The 19,276-nt window shown below is 32.5% G+C and overlaps 1 protein-coding gene across 3 annotated transcripts in view; it reads left to right on the top strand.

The window, feature by feature from the left end:
* The window catches only part of LOC143062340 (FMRFamide receptor-like), a 65,378-nt gene extending 50,065 nt beyond the window's left edge, over positions 1 to 15,313 (top strand). For 2 of the 3 annotated variants that reach the window (XM_076234054.1, XM_076234053.1), the window contains one exon: positions 13,342 to 15,311. In XM_076234054.1, the coding sequence (XP_076090169.1) occupies positions 13,375 to 14,454 (1,080 nt within the window). In that variant the 5' untranslated portion in view covers positions 13,342 to 13,374 and the 3' untranslated portion in view covers positions 14,455 to 15,311. Of the gene's footprint in view, positions 1 to 8,141; positions 8,349 to 13,341 lie in introns of those variants that run through there. The other variant, XM_076234057.1, reaches the window with a different exon arrangement.
* Positions 15,314 to 19,276: the final 3,963 nt, after the last annotated feature.

The following is a 19,276-nucleotide window of genomic DNA, read 5'->3' as shown; positions in this document are numbered from 1 at the left end:
ACTTTCATTTTCTATGTTTAGTGGACCGTAAAATTGGGGTCAAAGTCTAATTTGGCTTTAAAATTAGAAAGATCATATCATAAGCAACAAGTGTACTAAGTTTCAAGTTGATTGGACTTCAGCTTCATCAAAACTACCTTGACCAAAAACTTTTACCTGAAACTCCCACTTTCATTTTCTATGTTCAGTGGACCGTGAAATTGGGGCCAAAAGTCGTATTTGGCCTTAAAATTAGAAAGATCATATCATAAGCAACAAGTGTACTAAGTTTCAGCTTCATCAAAAACTACCTTGACCAAAAACATTAACCTGAACGGACGCACTGACGGAGTGACGAACGAACGGAGCCACAGACCAGAAAACATAATGCCCCTCTACTATCGTAGGTGGGGAATAAAAACACAAAACAGTTAGACCTGGCCTCAGTGACTTATTTTCATTTTTATATGGAGACTGGTCTTATTGTGAATGGATTCGACAAAGATGTCAACTTGTAATTTCGTAGATAAACTACAAGAAGTAGTGGCAGATCCAGGGGAGGGTTTTCGGGGGTATGAATCCCCAATTTTTAACGATTAATGCTGTTGAATGTGAACCCTTTGTGTTTTTATCCTGAATCCGCTGCTGTAGTGAGATGTTTAAGGTCAATTATATATGAATAAATGTATTTGTGTAATTATACTTAGGCAGCAACCATTTGATTTTCTGGGGGGGGGGGGGGGGGGGGGCTATGGTTTTTTTTGGAAAAAAAAGTTTGTTTCCAGGTTTTGGTGAAAAAAATAATTTGTTTTGGATCCTGAGTAAAAAAAATTGTTTGTTTCACCCTCAGTTGCCACTATATGTAATGCTATAATTGAAAGAAAAAAATTGTCTTCGGTTTGTCGCTAAAAAAATAGTTTGCACAGAAAAAAAAACCATAGCCCCCCCCCCCCCCCCCCCCAGAAAATCAAATGGTTGCTGCCTTAATGCATGAGTATTCTGTTTCATCTATCAACTTTATCTCAATGTTAGAATAATGAAAAAATAACAAAAATATAGTATAGACGCTTAATTCAATAAAACATTACAAACGACAAAAATAACAATGACTTAAAAAAAACATGTCGTTATGTATTATCAAATGGCAAAATTTGAGTACATTGCAATATAAAACCCAAATTGTTCCAATGGAACTAACATTGTTTTTAAGTCAACAGTTATACGAGAAAGACAAATAGCTTTCATTTGATTTGGATAGCTTAAGTGTACTTTGTAAAATCTTCTAGCTATGATCTAATCAGGTTTTTGTGTTGAATTCAAATGTAAAACGTTATCAATTTTCATGTTGTATTGAATTATCATACATAAAAGTACATGTCATTGATATTGATTAACACTGGTAGGACCAACTAGATTTAATTATGCCAGTACTTGAGGTATCAAACGAATGCAGCAATAATTGAATGGTTGTTAATAATGCGACAGACACTGCTACATATAATGTCGTTTTCAATTTATTTATATATCATATGCAAAATGCCACTTAGAAATTTAACCACTTGTGAGATCTTGTAAAAAAATCTCATTTAGATTAAATGACTTGATGAATAAAGAATGTTGCTTTAACAAAATTACTTATCAGATTTCATGAAAGGGTGTTATCTGTCATGAATAGTTGCTGTGAACTTAAGCAGTTATTAACTCTCTCATAGCAAACAAGGGTTAATGCACAATCACAGATTTAAAGTCTAACTAGAGGCTCTCAAGTGCCTGTGTTGCTCACCTGTTACCTTATTTACTGATGTCGGTCATCTTGGTTGGTAGGCGGGGTCATTAGACACTTTTTAAAAATAGATACCCTAGAAATGATTGTGGCCAAGTTTTGTTCAATTTGGCCCATAGTTTTAGAAAAGAACATTTTTTTTACAATTACAAAAATGACGAAAAGTTGTTCAATATTGACTATAAAGGACAATAACTCCTTAAAGGGTTCTCTGACAATTTTGGTCATGTTGACTTATTTGTAGATCTTACTTTGCTGAACATTATTGCTGTTTACAGTTTATCTCTATCTATAATAGTATTCAAGATAATACTAGAAATAACCAAAAACTGCAAAATTTCCTTAAAATTACCAATTTTAGGGCAGAAACCCAACAACGGGTTGTAGGATTCATCTGAAAATTTGTGAGGGGATAGATCTTATTCTGATGGACATTTAAATCTTGACAAATTTGCACTAAATGTCTTAGTTTCAAAGATATAAAGCAAAAACTGCATTTTTTCCACTATGTTCTAATTTTAGCCATGTCGGCCATTTTGTTTTGTAGACGGGGTCATCGGACACATTTTTTAAACTATATACCACAATTATGATTGTGGCCAAGTAAGTTTAAATTTGGCCCAGTAGTTTCAGAGAAGAAGATTTTTGTACAAGTTACAAAAAATGACGATAAGGTTGTTAAAATTGACTATAAAGGGCAAAAACTCATTAAGGGATTAACTGACAATTTTGGTCATGTTGACTTATTTGTAGGTCTTATTTTGCTGAACATTATTGCTGTTTACAGTTTATCTCTATCTATAATAGTATTCAAGATAATAACCAAAAACTGCAAAATGTCCTTAAAATTACCAATTCAGGGGCAGCAACCCAACAACAGGTTGTCCGATTCGTCTGAAAATTTCAGGGCAGATAGATCTTAACCTGATCAACAATTTAAGCCTGTCAGATTTGCTATAAATGCTTTGGTTTTAAAGATATAAGCCAAAATATACATTTTACCCCTGTGTTCTATTTTTTAGACATGGCGGCCATCTTGGTTTGATGGCCAGGTCATCGGACACATTTTTAAAACTAGATACCCAAAGGATGATTGTGGCCAAGTTTGGATAAATTTGGCACAGTAGTTTCAGAGGCGAAGATTTTTGTAAAAGTTTACGGACGACGGACGCAGGACAACGGACACCAAGTGATGAGAAAAGCTCACTTGACCTTTCAGGTCAGGTGAGCTAAAAAAAGAATAGAAAATATTAAAATTGAGTGCCAGCCTAAAAAACCAGTAGCGGCAGAAACCAGCCATCTACGAGTATTTGTATATTAGTTGCCGTAGTATAAAAGCTGAACGAAATTCGCATAAATTTGAAAAGCACTTTTTATCGAGTCTGCAACATTTGTGCTGCGGAAGCGAGACATATATAGCGATCTCATGATTCGTCATCGGTGACGTCAACATTAAGGCGTTTTTTGGGGGTTAATTTTTTTCACATCATTAACTTTATCATAACGTAAGTTTATAACATTAAAAAAAAAATTGGACAAGTCTTCATTTTAACCATTATTTAGAATATATTGTTAAGGATTTTTTTGCAGCTAACGTGCTGGTTCATTCTGATGTTGGAGTGTGTGTTAATAAATTTCTTTGCCAAACCTTTATAGAAATGTTGGCAAACTTTTGAGAAGGCAACACATATAAATCAAACTGGCCGATGAAAATTGATAGATCATGAAAAAAGAAAGACAAATTTTATCATATGGTCTAAAAATCCTTGTTCGAATCCGCTGCAATACGACATTTCTATCGATAATAATGTGCCACTTGAACTGTTGGTTTTCTGTCTTGCGTGTATAAATGCGCAGTAATTCTTTGTAGTTTTCGATGTGGGCAGTTTTGTTGCTGCAACAACAAAGCACCATGTATATCAAAAGGAGTTGTTTTTTAAACATTCGAAAAGCACGTGATTTGCCGGAAATTTGTATAGTTGTACCAAAAAGAATGGCGATAAAACAATAAAAATGAATTTCGTATCATATCACGATTTATTTTCTCTTTGAAAATGTATTCACAATTAAAATATAAGAAATAGTTATGTTTTGTACATCTTGAGTCCTTTCAAATTATAACATTTTTCGTATATTTTTACAAAAAACTATAATTTTTTAGGGGAGGGATATCCTGAGAAAAATGAGTTATGTAAATAGCTATGTTTAGCCTAATAATAGAATTTAAGACCGTTGATCATATTTATAGATGTTTTTATTGATTTCAAATGTTGAAAATATTTGTGTTTCAAGAAAGTATTCTAGAATTCATAAATAAACATATATTGATAATTACATTATCTGCTTTTTTTGTTTAAATGTTTTAATTATTTTTAGAACAATATATTGCATTAACATAATTCCAAGGGAAAAAAGAAATTTTCAACTTTTATCAACTAGAGAAACAATACTATGGGATTGATAACCAAAACACAAAATAACACTGTACTTAATATCATTGATGTTTTTAAAGGTAATCAATCATCCCGAAATATCCAATGGAACCACAATCATTCCATGGTACCCTAAAAAATTCACTGGGATTTAACCAAAATCCTATGAGATAATGGTCAATCCCATGGAATTTTGCACTGTCCAATGGGATATGGAAAATCCCATGTTTTTCTTAATCAAATGGCAATATATATATAATAATAACAGCAAAAAAGCAATGGATTTATTGAATCCCATATAATTCCGCACATTTTGGTTATATGCATGGTGCTGTAGCTCTCAGGCCAGAAAGGCGGTGGGGGATTTGAAAATGAGTGATTTGAAAATTAAAAGTTTCCAGTGTTTAATTCGCCTACTGGTTTTACACACGTATTTCGAGTTCAGGGGCCTGCTACATCTGACTAACCCAAAGTCTATACCAGTTGAATAAGAAGGTTATATCAGAGCCTGATATTACCTCCTTGTGTTCTCTAACTGGAGTTGTCAAATTGGTCCTTTTTTACGACACATTGCATATTACCAAGTCAGGAATATGACAAGTGTTTCCATTTGTTTGATGTGTGTGAGATTTTGATTTTGTCATTTTATTAGTGATAATTATCTATACCCTGTCGGAGCACCTGACATCACCCCTAGTTTTTGGTGGGGTTCGTGTTGCTTATTCTTTAGTTTTCTATGTTGTATCATGTGTACTATTGTTTGTCTGTTTGTCTTTTTCATTTTTAGCCATGGCGTTGTCAGTTTTTTTTCGACTTATGAGTTTGACTGTCCCTTTGGTATCTTTCGTGCCTCTTTTATCTAAAATATCATGAAAAATTATCTTGCTATCTTGACAAGCCGATGTCACTTACATGCCATCATAGATTGGGGACTTTTTGTTATGAAATTTCTTTGGCGTTCGGTATTTTTGTGATGTTACTTTTTTTGGCGGCACTTAACATAACGACATACAAACTGACAGATTTTATCGCGTTGAAAAATGATTTCTGTTTAGTTTGCATGTATTCTGTCGAATTAGCTTTCATCTGTTACTTGTAAGTCGATTGAAGTTTGAAATTAGCGAGTGACATTTCAAATAAATTTTTGAAACGACAATAAAAATAGTACAGATGCAGTTTATTATTTTTAATTTTTCATCTAAAGCTTGTAGGATCTTAATCAAACGATTTAGCTTCGGCTAGGACTGACTTATTAATGTCTCTAAGGTTAATGGTATTCTGTTCGCAATGCACTTCATTAGGAATACCATAAATTATCACTCTAATTCAGAAATGATTGTGTTATGAAACGATTCCTAATGTAATAAAATTAATTTTCATCGGTAAAATATTTCTAAAACTCGTTTAGTAGTTGACGTCATCTTCTTTTGATCTGATTTCAATTTAATCAAATTTTCATTTATTAAGTTAAATTTTGAAGGAAGAAATTTTAAATTTTATAACAACCATCACTGATGCTCTATCCTCTTGAAACAACAAAGAGAGGCCCATTGAGCTTTCATGGCGAACATATGAAATAGTTATATATTTGAGTAAAAAAAGTCTCGAAAGCAACCTTATCCCAAATAACACATGAACTAATAATCAAATAACCACCCCCCTTTTTTCTATTGAATAACTTTTCATGATTATATACTGTAATAGACATATTTTTACTTTGAACCTGAATACAAGAAGGTCTACGTCAAATTGATGAAGACGCATTCTGTACTATATATATAAAGTCCTTTATCATAATTATGACAAAATCAAAAGCTCAAACACATCTTACGAATGGAAAACAATTCTTATTTTCCTGACTCGGTACAGACATTTCCTTCTGTACATAATGGTAGTTTTATAGCTAGACAAACCTCTCATTTGTATGACAATAACATTGAATGTTGTCAGTATATTGACAACATTGTATGAGCAAAACAAACGGACATAAAAGGTTAAAATGTCAAGAATATGGACACAGCAGTCAATATTGTCATACAATCTTAATCATTATAAAAACAAATAAATTAAGTAATTTAAAACATTATTTTATATTAATATGTTTTCATACAAAACTCAAATAATACAGCATGCTTAAAAGTAGTATTCTTAACTTTGAATGTCGTATATATTTGTAGAACACTGATTGAAATAAACAATAATGTGTGTTGCTGGATCCTATTTATTTATTTATATTTATGTTGCATGGTTTGTTTCATTCACTGATGAATTGTTTACAAAACTTTGAATTTTTCGAAAAACTAAGGATTTTCTTATTTTAGGAATAGATTACCTTAGCCGTATTTGGCACAACCTTTTGGAATTTTTGATCCTCAATGCTCTTCAACTTTGTACTTGTTTGGGTATGTCACTATTTTGATATGAACGTCACTGCTGAGTCTTATGTAGACGAAACGCGCGTCTGGCGTTCTAAATTATAATCCTGGTACCTTTGATAACTATTTGAAGGTACATGCTATTGCTTTTAAGGTACAGTCAGTGCGATTTTGTATGATTATATAGTATTACAATAAGCAATACAAACATTAATTTTTACCCTCGGTGGTTGAATATTTAGTTGGTTAATAAATATTAAAAAGATGTTTTCAAAATAAGTAACGATAATGGTGTGAATGGATTGAATGTGGCGGCAACTGATCATACATAATGTATATGTTTTGTTAACAAAAACATATGTAGTAACATTCCAACACAGAAGGCTTTATATTGGTCTGTTGGGATAAAGTATTGGAGTGTAAACAAAATATTTTTTTAAGCATTAGAGAACTTATGGGTATTTTTTTTTAAATATTGATAAAAAAAGCTATGATCTGTAAAAATCTGTCAGTCTTTGTATCACAGTATATAAATGATGGGATATAAAGGATGAAACTTTTAAAAAACAATTTTGATGTTTTATAGAACCTTTACGGATTTAGTAAGCCCACATGATAAAGACAGTCCCTCAAATAGGACACAATATTACATTTCTGAGTCGTTCAGTATTTTGTCATGGAAAAGCTGTAAATAAAGATAATTTTTTTAAGTTTTTATATTTTGTTTCCGTCCGACTGACAATCTAACCGACGACCTGCCACACTCAATATACGATTACGACACGAGATTGAGAGAAAAAAATGACAATAAAGTAATAGCCAAAATACAAAAAAAAAACAACAAAAAAACAACACAATAACAAAAGGATTACAAAGAAAATTTTAAAAAATATCCTTAAAAAACGACAGTGACGTTTCATTCTTTAAAAAGATTCTATTGACGACAATCATCGTTCTCAGTAGTAATTTTGTTTAACTCAGTATTTTACATAATTATGAAAGGTGAGTTAAGGTGAGACAAAACGCTCAAGTGACGGTAGACAACGTCATCTCGGTAAAATAATCACTTGTTACATATACGGTTCCTTTGAATAAAAATTAAAGTAATATGGTTTAGTAATCAGTGAGACTGTTATTTTAGGCAGACCATTCACTCTTCTATTTAAAATTCCATTTATATAAATGATGCCAATTTGTCTTATATCGAAGTTAAAACCTGATATGTACAATTATTCACAAAAGTATTCGTGATAGGAGTAAAATTACACCGATTAATAAATTTCAATTTCATTACAGTGGAATAGAAATCATTATGGAAATAGAAATAACATTCTGTTTTGGTTTAAAGTGATATATTGGTGAAATCTTACAAATCAAAGGGCTTGTCCTCTAACAGACTGTATTACAAGTGTTGATTCGTATTGAATGTCAAGACTTTTTATATATATGAGACTTTATATGACGTTGGAAATCTATTTTGATTAATAATGCACTTATACTTAAATATTATTTTATACGATACTGTTTTAAAAGAATGTCAACCTGAAAATTTATTCTGTTGCAGACAGATTATTCGGAAGCCTAAAAGTATTCCGGTTATCCGTCGTGTCCGTGACAAACCATGTCCGACAGCAGTAAGTTGTTCTTGATAAAATTGAGAATGGAAATTGGGAATATGTCAAAGAGACAACAACCCGACCAAAGAGCAGATAACACCCAGAGGCCACGAATGGGTCTTCAACGCAGCGAGAAAATCCCGCACCTGGAGGTGGACCTCAGGTACTTAAATAAAATTGTGTACTAGTTCATTGAAAATGGACGTCACACTATACTACAAAACATATAAATGAACTAAAATTAAAAAAAAACGTACAAGACTAACAAAGGCCAGATGCTCCTAACTTGGGACAGACGTATTGATGCGACGTTGTTAAACATGTTTTGTAAGATCTCAACCCTGCTCCTATCCCTCCAGTCATTTCAGAATAAAGAAACGCATAGCAATACGAATACTTATATACTTTCTCGCCGTTATACATATGCAAAAACATGTGGCGAAAGGATCGAAATAACTAGTTTAATGCCACACGTGGATCTGCTTACCTTTCCGGAGCACCTGAGATCACCACCGGTTTTTGGTGGGGTTCGTGTTGCTTAGTCTTTAGTTTTCTATGTTGTGATTTGTGTACTATTATTTGTCTGCTTGTTTTTTTTTATTTTTTTAGTCATGGCGTTGTCAGTTTATTTTCAATCTATGAGTTTGACTGTCCCTCTGGTATCTTTCGCCCCTTTATGAAGTGTTTACTTGGGAAGAGTGCTAGTACCTGGACTTCCAGTAGGTAGCACCACTCATCCCGTTCATCTGTTCAAGATGTATAAACATGCAGTCACATCCGGTCGGAATATGGCCGTGTAATGTAATAATACTGTGCTTTTTGTACGTTAAAAAAAACAAATCTTGAAGTGGTCCGTTGGTGGCATGATACAAGGCTCAATTTCTGTCTTTAGATTACTTTTATTTTCATTACCAGTACAAATTCATATTCCGCTGACCCCTTTAAGGAAGCGCGACATAATAGCTATCTTATATTCAGTCGGTGGCGTTGCATTTAGGTTGTCTGTGGTTAAAGTTTTTTTCCCGTCTTTATAAATATATCTTTGTCAAAATAGCATTGAATTTTACGAAATATGGACAGAATCTGTTGGATGACATAAAGACAAATCTAGAGCAAATATTGAAATATTGTTTTTTATCGATCTTTCTGCATTTTTCTGATGAATGAACTTAGTATTTTAAGACTTTTAACAGTCAACATTTAAATATAGTCAAAGGTTGTGAATGTTAAAGTTGCGATACACATGGTACCGAGGAATGCTTTACGAATTTGTATACTAGTATACAGCAAATATAATACAGTATCAAAAAGTATCAAAAGACTCATAATTGCCTCATACAGAAAATACATTATTAAAATCTATAAACATCGAAAGTAACTGTTTTTAAATACCATATCGGTAATGAATTGTAATTTTGTTTGATGCACTGAAGTTGTTTTGTTCAGATTTGTCGCCATCTGATTATAAAGACGTAAAAGTAACAAAAGTTGCAAAATTTGAAGAAAAATAGAAGCAAATGGCTTCTGCATGATAGAATTGTTTAGGGAATTTTGCCGGTATATGTTGTCCAAGGTCGTTGAGAGCACAACTGTAAAATATTTCATGTAATGTTTTTTGGTTCTTCGATATAGTAATTTTACATGTAAATGCTTTCAAACGCAATAAATGGTTATGATGTAATTTTAAGGAAAATGAAGAAGGATGACTTTTGGCGTTCCTGATTATTAAAAAAAATATATGAAAATACTCATATATTTTACTTAAATCAAATAACGGTTTTAAATACGGATATAGCTGTTACAAAGTTTTCCAAATCATACAATAGTAAATGTACGCCAAGTATTTTTACATGATTGAGATACATCATGGCTTAATTTTAAATGATTTATAAAATGTTTTAACAGTTTATTTTTTAATTTACTATTTTAAAGCTTTCAAAGGCATTGCTTGGTTATCATGATGTTATTTTAAGAGAAAGAAGTCCGGTGATTTTTGTTGATTCAGATTGTTTCTCAAAACGGAAATACCCATACATTCGCTGGAATCAAATTTCAATTTTAACGGATATTGTTTTATTGAAATTTGCTGTTATAAAATTCAATAAATCATTTAAAATTAAGCCATGTACATGTATCTCACTCGATCGTGCATAGCTCTAAGGGAACGACCATTTGATATTCTGATTGAGGGGACAGCAGGATTTTTTTTCTGATCGACTATGCGTTGTCTTTTGTTGCCACGCATGTTTATTATTTCCGTAAACGACTATATTTGCACGATTGATAATTGCATTTTGTGTCGCAGAACATTCATTTTTATTCTGTCTCATACAGGCTTATTTTTTTCAGCTCTATTACCAGTCCAGGGTATTAATATTCAAAATTTTGCTGACCCCTTTTCCTACATGAAAGTTAAATGGTCGTCTCCTTAATTATTTTACGTATTCGGCTTTTCTTTTTCGTGTTAAGTTTTCGTATTGGTAATGTTTTAAGTTACACAGATTTTTTTTTAAATACGTGAAATGCAATATTTTAAACGGAATACCATTGTACGGGTGAAAACACTAATGTATAATTTGCGACATATCGTCTATAATATATTTTTCGTTATAATTTACATGTTCCTGTTTTTATAATTGTATTTGCATATTCCAGACTAGTTTACACTTCCCCCTTTTATACACGATAGTACAATATGAAGATCGATAAATTCCGAATTAATTTACAGAGCCGATAAAGTAAACAAATCATTAAAAATGGTTTTGTTTTACAGTATTTCAAAATAATTTAAATAAACATTTTATTTATATATGTGGTCATTCTTTGTTCACATCGAGATGACATAATAGCAAAGAGGTTAACTGGCGTCCTAGGCATAGGTAAAAGCGTCGGCTCGATAAGTTTTTCGATATTGTCTAACTACACTGAATATAAACAGAATCATATCAATATATAATAAAAAGTAAAATCACAAAAATACTGAACTCAGAGGAAAATCCAATCGGAAAGTCCATATTCTAATGCAATTATTTTGTAACAATGGTTCTGATTGGATGACAGTAAGCGTAAAATTCTCTATCTCCTTATCTGTAACTAAGGAAGCCGACATTTTGAATTGCTGAATATATTGACATGTAATTTCTACAATAATAAGCCAAAAAAACTCACATGTTGCACCTAAAAATCTTCTTTTTATCAAATTTTATTACATTCTGAAGCGACACAGAAGGCAGAAAACGCCCAGTGTTTATGTTTGACGCCGGAAGCATACCCATGACGTCGCCTAGTGTAGGGACCAAAGAAGATAACATCTTTTCGCGGAATTTTCTTTAATGAAGATTTTACACTGAAATCATGATTGAAATTTAATAATAAAATTGTTTTGCATTAGAATAGAGATAACTGTATTGTATTTGAAGCTTTGCGGACGTCCATCGGTAGTTTTACTGTCGCAAATACCCGTTTACCTGTCTCCGCTCCGCGTCGCCAGGTAAACTAAATTTGCGACAGTAAAACTACCGATGGACGTCCTTAAAGCTTCAAATACAATACAGTTATCTCTTAAATCACATGGCAAAATCAAATAACAAAACACATCAAAAACGAATGGACAAGAACTGTCCTGTTACTGACTTAGTACAGGCATTTTCAAATGTAGAAAATGGTGGTATTTTGGTCTCCCCTTTAAATACTTCATAATGAAGAAACCTTACCGAGTAAAACTTCGTTTGACTTGTCACTTAAATGAAGAAACATTGTAACCTGCGGCGAAATGTTAACAAAGACATAATTGAAGCAGGAATGCCTTTAATTAATGATCGTAAGATAAATTTCTCGATAAGTCCTTTTAATTTAGAAAACTAAACCTGATTTAAAAGTAGCATGATTTCTATAGACACTTTGCTCATTGTTGAAGGCCATACGGTGACCTATAGTTGTTATTTTCTGTCATTTTGGTCTCTTGTGGAGAGTTGTCTCATCGGCAATCATACCAAATCTTATATTTATGAATAATGAATTAAGAACACATTTTTTATATGAAACCAACGTGACAAAATCTTTAAAGAATACTAAGTCTTATTGAAATAATACCAAAATTGGTCATATACGTTGCTAGGCAGTTGCTTTCTCTTAACTTCGTCGTCATGTGTTAGATTTATATATATATATATATATATATATATATATGATTCTATATTTTGTAATGATTGCTTTAAACCAATGATGTTTGAGAGAAGTTTTGAAAAAGGTGAGCAATATAAAAATGTTTTTTTTTAAAGGGAATGACAACATTTTACTCATCTCCACTCAGTCATCACAAATGGTTATATATATATTACGGATTACAAATGTGTCGAGGTTTGTGATTGGATAACAACACAGAGATGTCAGTATATATTCAGGAAACTGCCGGGGTATATACGACGTTTTTATCCCCAATTGGAACCTCAAAAACGTCATCATAACACCGGTTACTATGTGACGTAGTCAAAAGCTATCAGACTGTCAGAGGCTCACAGAGGGAAAATAATGACGTGCTTCAGTCAATAATACATTTTTAATACAAAATCACGCATTTTACACTTTTAATACTTAAATTTAATGTTAAAAGTGTTATTATAAATTATTACATACACGATAAAATTATGTTCACAGCAAATTAGAAAATCCTTCACGTATGCCGAACATATTAGGTTGGGTTTTTCAATATATATGTGTTGTCAACAAATACCTGCACTGGAAAATAACATTAAGTCAGGGGTAATCCGTAATATATGTGTAATTCAGGTCTCAGAAAGGGTATATACTGTGACATTCCCGGCTTAGGGCTTATATCCCCTTCGCCTTCGGCTCAGGGGATATAAACTCTAAGCCGGGAATGTCACAGTATATACCCTGTCTGAGACCTGAATAACATATAATATGCCGTCTGTTGCATTTTGACATGTAATTGTATGTTTTGCTTGTTGACGATGTTTACTCGTAATTGCTATTGTGTTTTTAGTTTTGCGCTAATATATTGCAAATTACAAGAGACATATATTTATATAAGACGTTTTGATCAAAAAGAAAATATGATATTTTATCATAGGGATATGCTGAAACGATTGTACAGTTATGTTTTAATATCATTTTTTTTTTTATTATTATTTCAGTTATAAGATGAGGAGGCATTGACAATCACAACAATGGGATGTCAAAACTGTGTAGTGGCCAATCAACCTGAACAGCCAATTGAGTTCAAGGAATTTTATTATCAAGCCCGATTTGTGACAGGGTTGATATTCTTCCCAACCGTATGTGTTCTAGGTATGATTGGAAATATCCTCGGAATAATCGTTATGTGTCAAAAACAAATGCGTTCATCTACAAATATATATCTACTTTCATTGGCGATTTCTGATTGCATTAAAATTCTCAGTGATGTTCTTTACTTTCTTGTTATACTACTTTCAGAAGTAGATCCGTCAACCGGAAATAAAGCCTTAGGATTTGTATATCCTTACGCTCATTATATATTCAATGCATCATTGTGTGTTTCTGCCTGGTTAACCGTATCCGTTGCCTTTGAACGGTACATTTATGTGTGTCATCCGACTAGAGTTAAAAGATTGTGTTCAATATCACGTGCCAAAACAATATCAACAACAGTTTTTGTGATAATGATGGTATTTTCTGTTCCATACGCTATGCGATATAAAACAATAGAAGTTTTACAAAATACTACGCAGAGTATAAGTTACGATCTTCATCTAACAGATTTATGGGCAAATGAAACATTTGCTAAAACCTTTAATTGGTTACATTACTTTGTACGTTCCATCATTCCGTTATTCCTTCTCATTATTCTAAATACTTGCATTTTATACGGAATACGACGGTGTAGACTTGGTCGTCGGAAACACCGAATTACTGTGATGTTGATTGTTATTATTATAGTATTTCTTATTTGTATAGTTCCAGATGCTATTATGTCTACGTGTCTTGGACTCGGGTATTATGAGGAAAATTATTTAGCTCGCGGCATACGTGAAATCACAGATTTGTTATTGTTAATAAATACCGGTGTTAATTTTATTATTTATTGTATATTTAACACAATATTTTGGAGAAACTTTCAGGAATTATTCTGTCCATGTTGTATAACTCCAGGATTTTATATAGAAGATAGTAACGTTCGACGTCTGTCACTCATTGCTAGAGGTTCTTTGAGAATGAATGGAAATCGACGCAGTATTAATGACGATAAACTGTTAACAGAAGTGTGATTGTTATATATGTACTAATGTTGAATAACTGTTAACGGAAGTGTAATTGTTATTTATTTACCAATGATAAACTGTTAACGAAAGTGTGACTGTTGTGTATGTACATAATGATGATAAACTGTTAACGGAAGTGTGATTGGTATTTATGTACTAATGATGATAAACTGTTAACAGAAGTGTGATTGTTATTCATGTACGTGGTATTTTTTATACAAAGATATATTTTTGAATGGAGTTGATCGACTTTAAGTTTTGTGCGACATTCTACGAACCTTGTAACAGTAATGTTAGTCCTCGATATAATTCTTTGTAACATTGTTAAAAACGCGATTGCTTCTCTATTGTTTATTGTTATCAATAAAGAAATATACAATACTCACATCTAACTTGCGACAAGGTAATTTTTTTTACAGGGAGGACAAATTGTTTTAAAGGCTTTTAAGATTAAAGAAGAAGATCGTGTTACGGATGAAAACTACAAAATAAATAAAAAAGGACAGAAAAGTCTTTCAGATATCAGTTAAGGAGCTACCATTTGATTTTTAAGGCGGGGGAAATGATGAAAAATGTTCTCCTGCATTTTTTGTTGTTGTAATCTCTGTCCTACCCTTTTTGTTTTTCGCTCTATTCGGTCCTGCATTTATTTACTTGTTTATCCTGATTTTTTTTACATAAATTGCAATTCTGCCTTTTCTTTGGCAAGTTGCTCATCCTGACTTTTATTTTTAACTCAAAACCCCAGTCCTGCATTTTTTTCAAATTTCATCCTAGCCCTCCATAAAAATTAAATGGAAGCTCCCTTATAACATATCTAAGATTTGTCCAACATATTTGTTCATACTTCACATTTTTTGTTGATAAAAAATCCTCATATATAGAGCATTGTATTTATTTGTTTGTGCTAGATGTGTAATCAACATGCTTATCACGTAACTGTTCTCCCAAAATGTTTTTGTTCCATAAACATATTCTGATTCCCAAATTGTTGAGAGAAAAAAAATATTCTGTTCAAGCAAAAGGAAACAAAAATATTCTGAATTACCTTAGTGTTAAATTTTTAAAAATTTAATTTGATTTATTGCGTTGAAAAATAATTCTGACTCGAACAAAAGACCATACCCACACACCCCACAGATTAATGGTTGTTCCCAAAAGGTTTAAGATTTAAAAAAACAACTTTAGAATTAGAAGACGGGATATAAGTAGACGTAATCAGAATTAAAACAAACTTAAATTGGCAGACTAATGACCAAAAGATTGATGAGCTTCACCGCTAACTACGAAATGTTTATAAGATACCAATTAACAATGTAATTGGTCTATAGAATTTTGTATCTTGATTGAATACAAGACAAAACACCAGCGACAAAGGTAAGGTATAAAATCGGAATGAAAATGGGGAATGTGTCAAAGAGACAACAACCGGACCAAAGAGCGGAATACAACCGAAGGCCACCACCAATGGGTCTTTAATGCAGCAAGAAAATCCCGCACCGGGGCGTGACCCAGATAGACGCCACTGAGTTTTTAATTGGCATGATTGAAAAATAATATATGATTCGAACGCAATGAATGAGCAAAGTACGAAATATGTTAGTTTTATTTTAAATGAATTTTTTCTGCTGCGAAAACAAATCATTAACATCAGCTGCAGTAATCTAATCATATAACTATATCAACAGCGTCTGCATAATTCCCATTGATACGATAATCACGATTCTATTTCCTATTTACATGTATCATTATATATGGTGTTTACACCGGTAACAACCTATTTTTTATATTAATAAGGCCGTAAGTTTTCTCGTTTGAATTGTTTTACATTGTCTTATCGGGGCCTTTTATAGCTGACTATGCGGTATGAGCTTTGCTCATTGCTGAAGGCTGTACAATGACCTATAGTTGTTAATGTCTGTGTCATTTTGGTCTCTTGTGGGCAGTTGTCTCATTGGCAATCATACCACATCTTCTTTTTTATATTGTCTATCCTTTGTACTGACAACGTTGTTTCAATTTCAAATCTTGACATGCATGTTAGAGTATATGGTTAGAAAATTTGCATGACCAATGGTTATTGAATTTGTAGTTGTCTTAGTGTAAGATAACAGTAAATTACCAATCCGCTATTACGTGATGCTTAATCACTTTATATAACATAAACATATTTTATAGCATAGGAGTAACACGACGATTGTCATATGTCAAGCAGGATCTGCTTACCATTCCGAATAACCCAAGATCACAATCGGTTTCTAGTGGTGTTTTTTGTTCTCAGTGTTTTATTTTCTTTGATGTGTTCTATAAACTGTTTTTGGTCTTTTTGTCCATTTCTTTTTTTCCATGCGGATGTTTATTTCCGAGTTACTAAGTTGCATGTCCCTTTTGGTATCTTTCGTCTTTCTTTAACAAAAAAGGTGCGGAGCTTATGGTTCTTAATGATAAATATGATACTGCAACAACTTTGAAAAGTTTACGGTAACCAGCATGACTTTGTTAACCGATGCAGTTTATATATTCGTTACTTACGACCACGTACGTAAAAAGTAGCCTTAATCCTGTTTTTATTTGCCCATTTATGCCAAATTCGACTGTAATATAAATTATGCACCGCTACTTCTAACTTTTATTCTATATTCTTATGAAAAAGATTTCTTCAAAGAGTTATTTTAGCACAATGGGAACAAAATGACGTCAATGCTATCTTTTCTGCCTTGCTACAAGGGTGCACTGTCACTGGATATTTAGTATTTACCATCTAATATGAAAATAACAATTCATAAATAAGTGTCTAAAGCGCTTTTCGGAATTTACCTTTATACGGAACGCTCAAACCTTACAATTTGAAATGTTAGTAGGTGTATGATCAGAAGGGATCTTTAAAGATAAGCCAAATTCAGATAAATTTACCTTTGCATGAGGGAGTTGGAACCTAATTTTTTAAGTGCGATGCATGATTTCATAATTTATCAACGGTGAACCTCAGATATATATATATATATATATATCTATATAATTAGTAATTTATGCCAGCACTGAAGCACTGACAGTCACATTCACCCTCACATTTTATCAACAGAGCATAATTCTAAAATACCACAGACAAAACTAAATCTACTTCAAACAAGGATTCATACTTACAAACTAAATATATATGAAAGTACATTAAATTTTGAAGAATATATAACTGTACCAAAAATTAATTGTTTACAAGGGAATTCATTCCAATTTGCGTCATGTACCAGTCACATGCGCATGATGTTTATATTTTATAATTGAATCATCATTGAAGTACTCAAGTTAAATTATTTCAGACAGTAATCTTGCTTAGACAAGGAAGTTGTTACATTTCAAACATATCGACTTCCTTGTAAAATTTAGAAGATGTGGTATGTTTGCCAATGAGACAACTCTTCATTAGAAATCAAAATGACGTAGAAGTTAACAAATATAGGGCAATGTACGGCCGTCAACTATTAGCAAAACTCATACCGCATCCATATGTAGCTAGCTAAACATAAGGCTAAGGAATGGCTAGTACATGTTAAACAATTAAAACGATAAAATTAACAGCTTGATTTATATACAAATTAAGAAACGAAAATACAAACACAATATGCAGTTAATTATACAGTAACAAATGACAACTTATGCATTATAGACCTCTGACTTTGGACAAGCCCACATATTATGTGGCGGGTTAAACGTTTTTTGTTGACGCCCAAACGGCACTCCCGTGACATTCCTTGTCTTAGCTAGATTGCTATTTCGGAATCGGTTCTGTTTGCGTTTATGGATTCTGTAGCTTTAACTGTCATTTTCTGTTGTATATTTTCTGTCTACAGTCTACCTGAACTCGTGAAGTTCCAACTCAAATTAAAATTTGATGGTGACATGTTTATCTGATAGAACTCTCGGCTTTAAAATACATATCATGATTGTTCTTGTTGGTTGTTTGTCTGTGACTCTTTTCCGGTGACAATAGTTACGTTTTCAGCTTTTGTCATTATTTAATATTATGACATTATTTTCTAAAAAGTGGCATAACTTTCACGATATCTCAGTGTGTCGATCCTTTCAAGGCCCTGTCTATACGGTCATGGACCAACAATTTTGAATTAATTAGCAATGTTGCTGGCCATCAGATTGTTATTAGGTTTTTTTTCTGCCGGAATTTCTGCTAACGGGCGAGACATATCTCTGTTTCGACAGTTTATTCGTGTATTTCTAATAACATGTATTTAAAAGATTTAGTTTCTTCCGTCTTTTTCCCTTACAGTTTTGTCTGTTGTTCGTCATTTGTTCATCTGAGGTTTTCTCAACTTGTCCTGTTTTCTACCAATATGTTTTAGTTTCTGATACAGTTTCTTTGGCTTTGTTAAAGTTTTAGGTGCAATGATTTAACTGCGGTAATTGTCTTCTTTGTTATATCAACAACCACTATCAACTATTTAATGCATTTTCTGGAAAACAACAAATTAACAATGAATACTACAGGTAGGTTATGCGATGTGGGATGAAGTTAGAGGTAGATAGTTCCCTGTAAAAAGAGAACACATCAATTAAAATAGTATGTGCTATTCTGCCTATCTAATGACAACCTCTGCATTATAGGTCCCTAACTTTGGACAAGCCCACATATAATGTGGCGGGGTTAAACGTTTTTTGTGGACGCCCAAATGACTCCCGTGACCTTCAAGTTGTCTTAGCTAGATTGCTATTTCGGAATCGGTTTTGTTTCCGTAGACGGATTCTGTAGCTTTAACTGTCATTTTCTGTTGTATATTTTCTGTCTACCTGAACTCGTGAAGTTCCAACTCAAATT

The sequence above is a fragment of the Mytilus galloprovincialis genome, chromosome 2, assembly GCF_965363235.1.
Source record: "Mytilus galloprovincialis chromosome 2, xbMytGall1.hap1.1, whole genome shotgun sequence".
Classification (NCBI taxonomy): Eukaryota; Metazoa; Mollusca; class Bivalvia; order Mytilida; family Mytilidae; genus Mytilus; species Mytilus galloprovincialis.
Note: the sequence above shows the minus strand (reverse complement) of the source record. Positions and strands in the feature narration are given on the sequence as shown.